The sequence below is a fragment of the Pseudoliparis swirei genome, chromosome 19, assembly GCF_029220125.1.
Source record: "Pseudoliparis swirei isolate HS2019 ecotype Mariana Trench chromosome 19, NWPU_hadal_v1, whole genome shotgun sequence".
Classification (NCBI taxonomy): domain Eukaryota; kingdom Metazoa; phylum Chordata; class Actinopteri; order Perciformes; family Liparidae; genus Pseudoliparis; species Pseudoliparis swirei.
This window is the reverse complement of record NC_079406.1, coordinates 27,320,839-27,334,480: the sequence shown is the minus strand read 5'-3', so window position 1 is coordinate 27,334,480 and position 13,642 is coordinate 27,320,839. Positions and strand designations below refer to the sequence as shown.

At 46.0% G+C, this 13,642-nt stretch overlaps 1 protein-coding gene across 1 annotated transcript in view; it reads left to right on the top strand.

Annotated features, from left to right (window-relative positions):
- Positions 1 to 13,642, top strand: part of glra1 (glycine receptor, alpha 1) — a 74,050-nt gene that overhangs the window by 13,504 nt on the left and 46,904 nt on the right. The window contains exon 3 of the mRNA XM_056438897.1: positions 4,575 to 4,699. Coding sequence (XP_056294872.1) covers positions 4,575 to 4,699 — 125 coding nt within the window. The remainder of the gene's footprint in view (positions 1 to 4,574; positions 4,700 to 13,642) is intronic.

Here is a 13,642-nt window from a genome sequence, read left to right as displayed (position 1 = left end):
CATGGTGGAGGCAACTCGATCACACTAAATAAAGCCGATGCTTGAGGAGCGCCGTGTGATATCTTACTGAACAAGTTATTTTCCGTGTCAAACGAAGCTCAGGAGCTCCGTTAGCTTGAGGAGAACTTGGCTGTTTGGGGTTAAAGTTTCGCTACGAATAAATCCACGAGAGCCTGAGTGAAGTTTGTTTTACCTTGAGCAACTTTAGAGAAATAAGTACAACTTAAAAACAACAAAACCGATATTAAAGGAGAGGAAACCGTGAGCTAGCATGCTACGAGCTAACAAAGCGTTTGTATGAACATTCTTGTTTGATTGTTTTTCTGAGGAAAAAAAATGAAAAAACATGTTCAAAATTTTTATGATCATATAATTAACCTGTAGTTAATTGTAGTTAAAGAGTAATTAATAAGAATGAAAAGTAGTTTGAGCTAATTCCACATTCACAAAACACATTCACGTAATAAGAAATAAACACATGAGCTAATTATTAAGCACGATGTTCATTTAGTAAATTATGGTCCATTTAGAGTCGAATAGACCATGAATGCTTGAGGTATGCTTTGGGGGCGGGGCTTGCTGTGATTGACAGGTCGTATCCCAGGTCTCTGGCTGAAAGTAAACGGTGGAGTCGCGTTGCGGCGCCGCTCGGTCCGCCGTTAATAAAGCGTAAAGATATTGATCACTGCAGCTCCGGCTAACATAACGTTTAGAGCGCGCCGCGTGGCGCTAGACGACGGCGTCGAGCAGCTCGCGGCTCGTTAGCTTCCCTCGACATCGACGTTATCACTCACGGAGTGTTATTTTCATGTCATCTCGCTTTCAGCCCTGTCATCAATATCCTCAGTTATGATCGTTATAATGTCGTTATCAGCGCCATGATTTATGGTCGTTTACAACATCAGCGCCGCCGCCGCTTCTGTGATGCTGCAGACGGGCGGGGACTGCATGGCTGGGCCTGTGTGTGTGTGTGTGTGTGTGTGTGTGGGTGTGTGGGTGGAAGGGGAGGTCATGTGACTCTGCAGGCAGCTTGGCCAGTGACCTGACAGGCAGGGTGACCCGAGCTGCTGGTAACAGCGTGCACGGAGACAGCAGCCAAAATGCATTTATTTCGTTCCTTTCTCCTCCTCCTCCTCCTCCTCCTCCTCCTCTTCTTTCCCCTTAGACACACATACACACATACACACACACACACACCATCCTCCTTTACCCGAGGCCTCCTCCTCTCTGCCCTGCATGATTTGTTTTCCGATGTTTGTCACTGATGAGGGCGAGCTCTTGGAAGGTCTGTGCGTGTGTGTGTGTGTGTGCCTGTGTGTGCGTGTGTGTGTGCGTGCGTGTGTGTGTGTGTGTGTGCATGCGTCTCTAGACCCTTCAGAAAGGGTGGATCCCACGAGGCTGCTTCCAGCCAGGCGTCCCCACGGTGTGATATAAACGGGTATGTGTGTGTGTGTGTGTGTGTTTATAAATCTCTAATGGCGTCATTTATCACTCCGCGCATATCGAAAGTCACGGTTGGCGGTTTTTACATTTAGGGTGAGAATTTAGGCGCCATTTTAATTTATGGGAGCTCAACGCTGCCCCTCCCCCTCACTCCACCGACGCCGGACTAATTATCCAACTTGCCTTATTACGTTCCTAACGATGCGGGTCATCAGAGGTCAGATTCTCCGAAGTCCTAAATGATGTGATTTTGAAAGACCAATGAGAGGCTTCGCTGTGAGGAGGCCAATAAAAACGGCTTCGCTGTGAGGAGGCCAATGAAAAGGCTTCGCTGTGAGGATCCTGGTGAAGTGGGTCAAGCAGCTCATTTATAGCCGGGCCGAGTGGACGCGGGTCAGCTCGGTCCTCGCAGGAACCACGAGCAACACGAGCAGGTCACCGGCCTGAATGATTGAATGATCAAATGCAGAAGATAGTGAGTGTAGCAGTAGAGTCACATGCAGTGAGTATTAGTATGCGTGTTGTACTTTATACAGTGTTTTAGTTTATGACCTTTGAGTTCCAGGACATTCTAAAAAAAAAATAGCTGGATATTTTGGGAAATATCTGAAATCTTTACGGCAATACATTACGATTTAATTTGATTTTTTTTGTTTGTTCCTGATTCAGGAACAGAACTTTTAATTCTTTTTTCTGGTGAAGGTTAGAACTAGGTTTTGGTTAAAGAATGGAAGACCCTCACAAAGGAGGCTGGAATATGGATTATTGTGGTAACCGGAGCGCTAATTAGTTAATTAGTGAGCTTTACTTGCCTCAATTTATTCTTTAGTGGTCTATTCTTTTCAATGGATTCATTTGGAATATTTCTTTTAAAGTAAACGGGGAGATTTGTGTGGGTGTGTGTGTGTGTGTGTGTGTGTGTGGCCCTGATTGTAAAATCAATGCGCCGCAGAGCCGGTTAAATGCATTAGAGCATTAGTTGGAAAGTACGCGTGTGTAATAACCACTAATGCATCTCACTGCTGTCAGCACTGTAAAAGTTCACTTTAATTATTAACTCCTTTAATTAAATGGAATAAAACCCAAGTGCTTTTTTGTGACTTTAAAAATGAATAAACAAAAACTACCGAAAGGCAGTTTAGACTCTGGAATCTGTCGGCTATTTAAAAGTTGCACATACGTGTGTCAGGCCGAGATTCCAATCAGGACTCAAATACGGAGGCGTCAGTGAGCAGTTTAATAATTCCAAACAAAAACTCTCCTAAGAGGTGGAGGCTAAACAAGGTACTAAGAAATAAAAAGCTGGACTATGAAAACTACAACAAAAATCGCTCTTTCGAGGTTGGTACTCACTTTACAAAAGGCACTATGAAAACTCCAACAAAAATCACTCTTTCGAGGTTTGGTTTACAAAAAGGCTTGGCGGCTATGAACGTGGCTTTGGTTTAACGACCATGAGACAAAACACTTTGGCACAGGACAGAGGGAAGACACAGACTATAAGCACATGAGGGTAATGGGGAACAGGTGGAAACAATCAGGGATCAGGGGAGACAATCAGACCGGTGACACATGAGGAAGGGCAAGTGACCTGAAACGAGACGAGAGTTAGACTTCAAAATAAAACAGGAAGTTACGAGACAAAAACCCAAGACAAGACAAGCTTCACCACGGTGTGACACGTGCTCATTATTATGGGAGCCCATTTACGCCAGTAAAAGAAAAGTATATGACGAAAATATAGCGGTGATAATAACAATATCCCGGTGGTAAGTCAGTTAGGAGATACAAAGTCATAATTAGGAGATAGAAAGTCAAAATAAAGAGATATAAAGTCAAATAGGAGATAGTTAGTGCGAATTAGCTTCTATGGCACTGGCTTGCTATTTATTTAGTTTTATTTATATATTTTTGTTACCTTAATCTTTTCTTTTTCCAATCAACTTTACATAACCTTTACCATTTTTTTCTTATAATTTTTACTTTTCTAAATGTTCATCTTATTTTTTCATTTTACTGGTGGTAATGAGCTTCCGTACCTTATTGTGGAAAAGTGCTTTTAATTTATCTCTTATGTGGAGTTTATATACTTGAAGTTTAGTTTTATTTGCTCATTTTGTGCCATCGATAGTGGTACTTTATTACAGCTTCCTCACTTAAATTTCTTTCAAATAGTTATTTTCTTATATTCAGGTAAAAAAACAGATGACTCGTAAGGAACCTGCCTTCTGGGGTCAGTCAGTAACACTTTTTCAAAAGGAAGGATTCGATAGATTTGTGCAGGTAGAAGACCGAACACGAGGACCCTGTTGACCCCGAGCAGCGTCTGTCAGGCGCTCTGCAGTAAATTGATGTTCAGCCCAAAAGCAGTGAGTGAATTTGAGTTCCCTCAAGGAAACGGTTGGGTAGTGCTTTTGTTTTGTCGGGCTCTTATTGTGAAAGTTAAACAACAGAAGGAGCGGATCTGGTCCGAGCTGCCTTTTGTGGAGGCATAAAGGAGGAATGAAGTTTGATTGAGTGTGTGAACGTGTCTGTAGCGCACAACGTGATTGGTCGTTGAGGAAAGAAACAGCCGTCATAAGAAATATTAATTGATACATTGGCATTAGATTGTTTAAAAGCCTTTTAAGTGGGAAGGAATAGAGAACAATTATCACTGTTGGATGAGACTTTGGACATTTTAGTCGCACTAGGGAGTTCGGCATCAGGCCACTGGGGGCGCGCTGGCCTCCTGCAGTTCACCTCCACATCCCGTGGAATATTTAATGTCAATCAAGGTTGACAAAAAGGTTGATGCTGTGGTTGTGACACAGAGAGGTCGCTTCACACGATCAGACTGTGACCTATGACCTCTACCTGTGTCACCGCCACCGCGTGAACCTCTCATCCCACGCGTGTCACCGCCTTCGCATGAACATCTCATCCCACGCGTGTCATCGCCTTTGCGTGAACCTCTCAACCCATGCGTGTCACCACTGTCGCGTGAACCTCTCATCCCATGCGTGTCACCACCGTCGCGTGAACCTCAACTCGTACGAACAACGTTGTCGTTGCTCTGCATCTTTTTTGCCACTTTCCCCCCACCCACCCACCCTAACTCGACATCGCTCTCTTCTTCTGCTGTCTTGCAGCCTGGCGGCGTCGAAAGAGGCCACGGCGAGGAAAGCCACCACCCCGATGCCGCCCTCGGAGTTCCTGGACAAGCTCATGGGCAAAACCTCGGGTTACGATGCCAGAATTCGACCGAATTTCAAAGGTAGGAGTTGCGGCCAAGACTCGGTCGGATAAAGACGGGGAAATGTAGCCAAAACAATATCCTGAAAAAAAAGGGTCCCGTTAAAATGTTGTTTCTGCATTTCATCACCTTCTCTAAACGCCTCTCTGAAGGGTTTAGTCAAGGTCGTCGACCCAGACAGGTTTCTATGTATACACTATTTTTTAAAGAAGAAAAAGTTGGTATGCAGTGTATAAATATATATACATAAAGACTATATTAATAATTCATGTTCCTTTGTGTTTAATCATTTTGGTTGATCTCAATCTCTCGATCTCTCTCATTTGCCCTTTTACAGTGATCATCAAAGGTAATTTCACCCATTTGCTGTGTTATTAAATATAGAGTTACGCTATACGTCAGGGGTGAGAAATCCCCCAAGAAAACTATTTTCTCTAAAAGAAAATATCTAATAAATAATAAGTTGTACCCTAGTGGCACACGAACCAGACTGTCCCATTGAGACACCTGCTAGTGGTGTTCAGGTGGCTCCATTCCTTGGTGGTCAAGGTTAATGGGCCTGCTGTCTATGATGTCATCACATAATATTTAAGTGACCTCTCCCTGAATGGAAGCCCCTCCCTCCTCGTCGTGAAGACACATGTCAGAGGTTCTATGACATAGGAGGACATTAAATGTCATATTTCCCCCCAAAAAACTATTGTGAAGCTTTTCCAACGGACACGATTGTACTTGAATGCAACACTGGAAGTATCGTAGTTTCACATTGTGTTCCCCTCGACATGAACTGAGTCATGGCTATACAATGTGACACCTGCTGAGCCTTGTTGCATGTTTCAAACACGGACCGCACTATGGATGTGAGTAATTTCTGCATATTTAGCTCGGTGGGTCGTTCGAGTTGTTCTGAGTGTACAAAACATGAGCGCCTTGTGACTCTGGGTTGTTATGAACACACCTTTACACCTGCTGGTGGCGAAGCGTATCGCACACCTGCGATGATTGGTTTTTCTATTACGTAACATATAATTCTAACAGCTTATTCTGATGGTTTTAAGAGGAAGAGGAACTTCCTCTCCAGGTTTTAAAATATTTTTTTTAAAATATATCTTATATATTTTACACATTTGAATGGTGAACAATGGTGGCAATTCCAGAGTTTGATTTGGCTAATTTGATCTTCTTTCTGACTGATTTAAATTTAAGTTAACTAAACAAAAGAGGGATCAGAGGTCACAGAGGACGACACAAAACCCCGAAGGGGGGGCGGGTGCTCGGCGCCTCGTCACCGATTGGCCAATCATCAAAGGGCTGGAACCAAAAGGCGTCCTCACGTTTTGTACACTGAAAACAACCGAGAGTCCGACTGCTAGAATGTGCAGCAGTGAACAACAAGCTTATGAATGCTGCTACGGAAGCTTTTTTATTTATTTTTCATCTTCTTCTCTTATCTATTTTTTGCTAAGCCCATAATGGCATAACCCATAATATGGTGGTCTCAGTTAGTGGGAAATGCAACAGAGAACTGGGGGCTAGTGGGGACGTTGCACCGGGTGCTTTGCGAGGACTCGCCGAGAGTCCACTTAGGAGACCGATTCTGTACTTTCACACATCTGATTCACCCTCAGCCCACTGGGGATCCACTGGGGATCTACTGGTAATCTACTAGGGATCCACTGGGGATCTATTATAAGTCAGGACTCAAACGAGCCGACGTGACGGCTATTCGAATGTACGGCTTTTGTGTGTTTTTCCGTCTTCTGGCGTGATGCGATGAAGGGAGTTGAACTCAGATTATAAATTTGGCATGTTGCTCGAACTGAGGAGGAGGAGGAGGAGGAGCTTCTCGTTTTGGAGGGCCGATAGTTAAGGGGCGGGGCTCGATGTGACTGGGAGCTCTCCCACGTGCCCATTCATGCAGTTTCCTTTTGTGTGTGTGTGCGTGTGTGTCCTATCAGCTACACCTTTGCATTACCCGCATCACTTTTATGGAACCAAATGTTTCCTAGTCAAATAATAAAAATTCACAATTTGAAGGATTCTTCAAAAGTGTTTTCTTTCATCTTTAAATATATATATATATATATATATATACAGAATGATTGTTAAAATTAAATAATTAGTTCAATCCTGGTTTCACCACCTTTACTGGAAGCCTAGTTTGAGAAGTCTAGTTTGGTATGAAAATAATAATAATAATAAAATACCACTGGATATTGGAGAATAAAAGCACTCTTTATAGATATAATAATCTACAAAATTTAATACGGAAACATATTCAGTATAATACATATTTTACAGTTGTTGTTATGATGGTGAACATTACTTCTAATGTAAGATGAGCGCTGATTCAGCAAGGTTGGGGGGATCATAAACCCTCGTTATAGCGCCATATGGTTCTGATGCTAAGAGGAAGTTTATATATAAAAGAAGATTATCCTTTATTACTCCCCCAGCGGGTTGCTTTGTATTATAGCAATAAAGAATATAAAACGGATGGAAAAAGGATGAAAGCAAAACATGTATGGACATACGTTGAGAACTGGCAGTATGACGCTGAGACATCCTTATCGTAGCTGCGTCACAACGGCTGTAGGATTGCATCTGTAGGATTGCATCAGGGCCTCAAGGATTAATAACTACAATACTAGTTGTATAAACAACTATACATTAAAAGTCTTAAATATAATGTTTTCTGCTGGACTATTGTATTGTATACATGTAAACATGTTTGCTGCTGCTTCAAGAAATTTGACAATGAATAAAGTAATATTGTATCTTAAGTAACAAAGCAGTTGGCTTTGTAAATACCGAGAACAAGCATGCTTTAATTCAATCTCAGGCCAGGAGGACGAATTTGTGTTTAATGTTAACTTGGGCTCAATTAAATAGAGTATTTTGTTTTGTCTCTGGTGATGTGTTGTCTTCATGATGACAGACACTCAAAAGCATTAGTGAAAATGTTTCTGAAACATTTCCCTTCTAACACGTGAAGACCAGCAACCAAAACATTGACCGCATTAAGACATGAGCTTGTAGCTCCTTGGCAGCATGTGAACGTGTCTCCTCGTAGAACAAGCTCATAAGGTAGCTTTACTAACTAAGCTCAGCCTGTAGCTTAGCGTCAAAGGCGTTAGCCTAGCCTATTTGTTATTAGCTTCGCCTCACTTTTAGCTTGGAACTTAAACCAGTCGCCGCGCCGTGTACCAGCGCCGTGTACAGCCGTGTACAGCGGACGCGTGTACAGCGGACGCGTGTACAGCGTTAGCCTATGTGTAAGGAGCTTCTCATGGCTTTTAGCGTACACGTGTCGTCGTGTGCAGCGTCGAGCTGACATGAGTCACGGGCTCCGTGTGGACCGGCGCCGCGTGTATGTGCGCCGTGCACAGCGTGTCTAACACCATACATACGGGCGTCTGTACCGTGAGCCGACGAGGCCTGCTGTGGCTTTAGCTTTAGAAATCTGTGGGACAAGTTTCAACACATACCTTAATGCAGAAGTCGTCCAGGCATCTCAAAAGTGTTTCTCTTTCTCTGCGCGCAAGTGTGTGTGTGTGTGTGTGTGTGTGTGTGTGTGTGTGTGTGTGTGTGTGTGTGTGTGTGTGAGTGCGTGTGTGTAAAACGCGACCATCAAGGTTCCACGATCTAAAGAAAGTGCCGTCTCTTCTTCTTCTTTAAATTTGAATGGCGGATCACAACCAACTTGCCTAGGTGCATACCGCCACCTACTGTACCGGAGTGTGCAGATTCATGTATAACTGTACTAACTAACAACTCAAAAATATAAACAAAAACAAAATAAAACAAAACAAAACAAAATGCTAATTAACTGCCCAACTACTGACCACGCCAACAGACCTACTCGCCACTAAATATAGTGGCGTCTCTGTTGGTTGCGTCACATATATAATCAAGCTTCATCAGGCTGAAGAATAACATGCAGAAATAGGCAGAATATATTTCAAAATAAAGTGTCATCAAGGTGAAATCCGGAAGGAGGCGGAACATATTTAAAAATAAGAGATGTTGAACCATAACACCAGACTGGTCACAAATGAACACACTTTTTAATAGGTGTTCCTCTAAGAAATGTAATTATTTCTTCATGTGAATGTGTTCAAGCCTTGACTGGCATCATGCATGATTTTTATTGGAAGGATTGGATGAGTTTAAGCCAGGGGTCCCCAAACTTTTTCCTGTGAGGGCCACATAACGTTTGCCTTGTCTGATGGAGGGCCAGCCGGGGGGGGGGGGGGTGCTAGTGAGAAGTGAGAGTGTGCTCACCTGTGCGCGCACATCACAGCTGAGTGGTGCGCGCGCATCACTCACGCTCGCTGTGAGCGCTGCGCGTGCAGACAACATTTAACGGAGCAGCGCGTGCGCTCTGATCGCTCTTTTAATGTAGTATCGATACTAAAAATATGGGGGGGGGGGAATTACAGAGTGGTGGGTGGAGATTTCACCCTGTTATAATAGTAGGGATAACACTGGAGTTGATAAGCGTGTCTACTTGTCTGATCAATACGCAACTGTGAGGTGCGCGAATGGACCGAGCGGCCAGCTGCTGATCACTCACTCAGCGCGCAACATTTTTTTTTGAGAGCACCGAAGACTCATTTTGACCCAGGAAAAATCCTGGATGCGCGCGCCACTCGCTGAGTGCATGCGCGTGCAGACAGCATTTAACGGAGTGAAGCAGCGTGTGCGCTCTGATCGCTCTTTTAATGAAGTATCGATTCTAAAAATATGCTAAATCACATCGTTTTTAACGTACGGGTACTTTGTTAGTATCGCTACACCGTGCAGCGTGACGGCAGCAGATGTAGTGGGCTAACATCCAAGCTAACCTAACTTCCCAAACGCTGTGGACATCTGAACGCTGATTGGCCGAGTAGCGACACGTCCCATCAAAGATGTTCTATTGCGAAGAGCAACACTCCACATTTTCTCCGCGTCTCACTGCAATCTCAACGGCAGCGGGCCAGGTGAAAAAAATAATAAATCGGAACGCGTCTCTGGTATTGTTCAGGGGGCCGGTCCAAATGGGGAGGCGGGCCAGATTCGGCCCGCGGGCCGTAGTTTGGGGACCACTGGTTTAAGAAATAGTTTTTAACATAAAGAAATCACATAAAGTACACCATTATTGGCAGTAAAAAAACGTCAATTTCCTACCGACGAAAAGTCATTTTTTTTCACAGTGTTCATTGTTTAAGTCTTGAGATTCTATAAAAAAATATTAGAGCTGATTCTGTTGGCGTTTTGTGGGAGAAATCCTTAGCGGGATAAAAGTGGGAAATGGCCAAATCAAGCAAAAAACGCCAAGAAAAGCTCAAAACGGCCAACTTTGGTGAATTATTGTAGCGCCCCCTACAGTTCAAATTGCACTAAATTTGCTGTGTATGTTTCAGGATCCATTCTGCACATATCCTGATAGTCTGGTTTTTTTTCTTCCCAATAGTGTTGAAGTTATGAGCATTACAAAACAGGACACGCCCCTAAAATATTCGTTGGGCCATAGATGCTTACCACAATGATATATTTGAAATAAGATGATAGATCTTAGATGATATAGCTTCCATAATCATTATCTCCAATAGGTTTTGTATGAATCGGATCCAGCGTTTAGGAGAAATGGCCCTGAGTGTGTTTTTCACAAAATTCAAAATGGCCGAAAATTTAAGGAGGCGGAGCTTGGGGTCCTGAGAGGCTTTTTTGTAGAGGCGGTCCAAGTGGACTTGGAAAAAAAAGAACTAGTCATTTGAACATACTGGGTGAGGGGCGTCGCCGGTCAAACTTCGAGGTGGCGCTAGAGAGCAATTTTTGAAAGCCGAATTTCGAGGTCCATGTCATCCGTCTATTTTCACCAAGCCTGTCAAGCGTGCCAAATTTGGTGAGTTTTGGGATATGATACGTACCCCCAATATGCCCCCAATGTTCTAAAATAAAAAGCGGAACGGACAGACTTCGTCTGTCGCTCGGACCCTAATAATAAGAACCCTAACAATTTCAATAGGGTCCTCTCGGACAGACTTCGTCTGTCGCTCGGACCCTCATAATTCCCCTAACAATTTCAATAGGGTCCTCTTGGACAGACTTCGTCTGTCGCTCGGACCCTAATAAATATGTAATTAAACAGTAAAGTTAGCCGTAAACTCATAAAAACTAAATAAGATATGAACGATTAAGTTCTCTGGCACAAATTTTGTGTTCCACATTAAACAGTGATTTACATTAATAGTGATGCTGCTGCTAGTGAAATAAAAATGAAGAGGCTCACTTCCTATAATATATTATATTATCTGTGAGGAAGGCTTCTGATTGGCTGAGCAGCTTCCTGATGAGAGCGAACCCTCCTGACACATTCAGGATGACCCATTTATAACCCAGGACTCTATCTGTTCCCTCCTCCTGCTTTCACATCCTTTTATAATTCATCCCCCCTTTTTGACTCTTTCGTTCCTCGACTCCTTTCCTCCTTTCCTTCATCGGCGGACGCGTCGTGTTTTTTCTCAATTTTTCTCATTCCTTTCCTGATCTTTGTCTTTTTTCTTTTTCTTTTCCCCCGTACCTCACACATATTCGTGTCCTCCTCTCTTCCCTCACCTTTGACCTCCCACATGCCCTCCTCCGATCCTTCGGGCCTCCTCAGTATTCGAAGCCTTGTTTACCCAACTCGCTTATTGGTGAAACAAAATTGGACACGAGTCGAGCTCACGGAGCAGGAAAGAGGCCGAGATGCAGAGATGCTCAACGTTGGCGGGAAGACGCTTTTTAATCTGCCGGTTTATGAACGGACACGAGAGACTCGCGGAGATAATAACGGGCGAGGGAAGAGGTGTGTGTGTGTGTGTATGTGCGTGTCGAATGGCGCAGACTCCAGCTGCGCCCCCCCCCCCCCCCCCCCGCCCCTCGCCTCCATAACCTTGTCCGTCCTCATCACTCAAGCCGAGCGGCAACGAGGGCGAGCGGCCGTGAGCGAGCGGGCGTCTGGTTCTTCACGGCGGTAGACGGTGGGTGAGCCGGCTCTCTATTGGTGCAACTACCCCCCCACCCCCCACCGAGCCCCCCCTCCTCCCCCTGCAGGGGGTGGACCGGTGGACCCTGAACGCGTCGTCGACCTTAAGTTGTGCATCTGGGTCGTTTCCACCTTCAGCTCCTCTTGAGAGGACCTCGTCTGGCTCTCTGTCCTCTTCCTCTTCCTCCTCAGACGGAGTTACTACATCTAGAGAAGACGGCGCATGGGTGGAGCTTCTGGTCGCTGGCAGCCTGCTGAGAAAGGATGCCCCCCACTCCCACATCTGAGGCATCCACCTCAACAACAAACTGTCGCTCGGTGTCAGGAACTTGGAGGATAGGAGCGGAGGTAAACCGGGCCTTAAGTCCCTGGAAGGCCCCCTGCGCCGAGGGTGACCACCGGAACTGGACCTTAGATGAGGTGAGGGCCATGAGTGGGGCAGCTACGGTGCTATAACCGCGGATAAACCTCCGATAGAAGTTGGCGAACCCCAGGAATCGTTGCAGCTGCTTACGCGAGTCAGGGATGGCCTCTCTCTCAGGGGCAGATAAGGAATACAGGCGGCCCCTGGGTGGGGTGGTGCCTGGTTGCAGGTTAATGGACGCAGTCGTATGGTCAATGTGGCGGCAGACATGAGGCCTTGACCTTACTGAATACCTCCCTATAGTCATGGTATTCCGTAGGTACTCCTGACAGGTCCAATGCAGAGCTGGGGCAAACTGACTGCTGAGGTGCAGCAGCCTGTTTCAGGCAGATCAGGTCACAAGAAGCACTCCAACCCAGGATGGCTCCTGTGGCCCAGTCAATGTGGGGGTTGTGGCGGCGGAGCCAGGGATGCCCCAGGATTAGTGGATGCTTGGGTGACCGCAGGATAAGAAACCGAATGGTCTCATGGTGCTTACCGGACAGGAGCATACGGAGTGGCGTGGTCTGGTGAGTCATTGTCCCCAGTAGGTGGCCATCCAGGGCGTTGACCGGAACAGGGCATGGAAGCGGTAACTGCTGGATCCCCAGCTGATGAACTAGGTCCTCGTCAATGAAGCTGTCGTCAGCACCAGAGTCAATGAATGTAGCGAGAGTTTGTGGCCCGTTTGCGAGCAGCAGTTGGGCGTGGAAGAGGGGCCTTTGGTTGGGAGAGAGTCTTGTGGTTCCGCTCACCAGTACCTCTCCTGCTACGGGTGAGCCACGCCCCTTTACTGGACACCGGGATACGAAGTGGCTCACCTGGCCACAATACAGGCAAAGACCTCCCCGACGACGACGCTCCCGCTCCTCACGGGTAAGACTGGTGCGCCCGACCTTCATGAGTTCGACTTCCCCTGGTTGAGGCCTGGGGGTGATGCTGATAGCTGCTGGAGCAGCTCGCCGTCGAGCCAAAACGCGATGATCTGTATCCCCCCTGCGTCGCTCCTGCTGTCTTGCCTGGATGCGTCTGTCCACTCGGGAAGTCAGTTCTATTAAGCCATCCAAGTTGGCAGACAAATCAAAAGAGATCAGTTCATCTTTGACATAATCCGCTAGTCCAGTCAAGAACACCTCACACTGAGCGGCCTCATTCCAGCTGCTAAGGCGTGCTCTCGTACGGAACTCCAGGGCATAATCTGCCACAGTTCGGTCCCCCTGGCACAGTTCCGCCAGTCCCCCGCTTGGATCTGGACCCCTGGAGACCTCCCCGAATACCTTGCGAAGCTCCGCCGAAAACAGCAGGAACGAAGTGCAGGCTGGCGTATGTCTCTCCCACTCCGGTGCCCCACAGTCTCGCTCTACCAGTCAAGTGCTTCATGGTGAAGGCTACCTTAGCCTCCTCCGCGGCAAAGGTGTGGGGCTGCAGGGAGAACAGGATGGAGCAGTTTGTGACGAATGGGTTGCAGCCCTCAGGTTCTCCAGCATAGCGCTCCGGGGTTCCCACTCGAGGCTCGGGTCTTGGTTCAGGTGGCGGTGAGACAGGA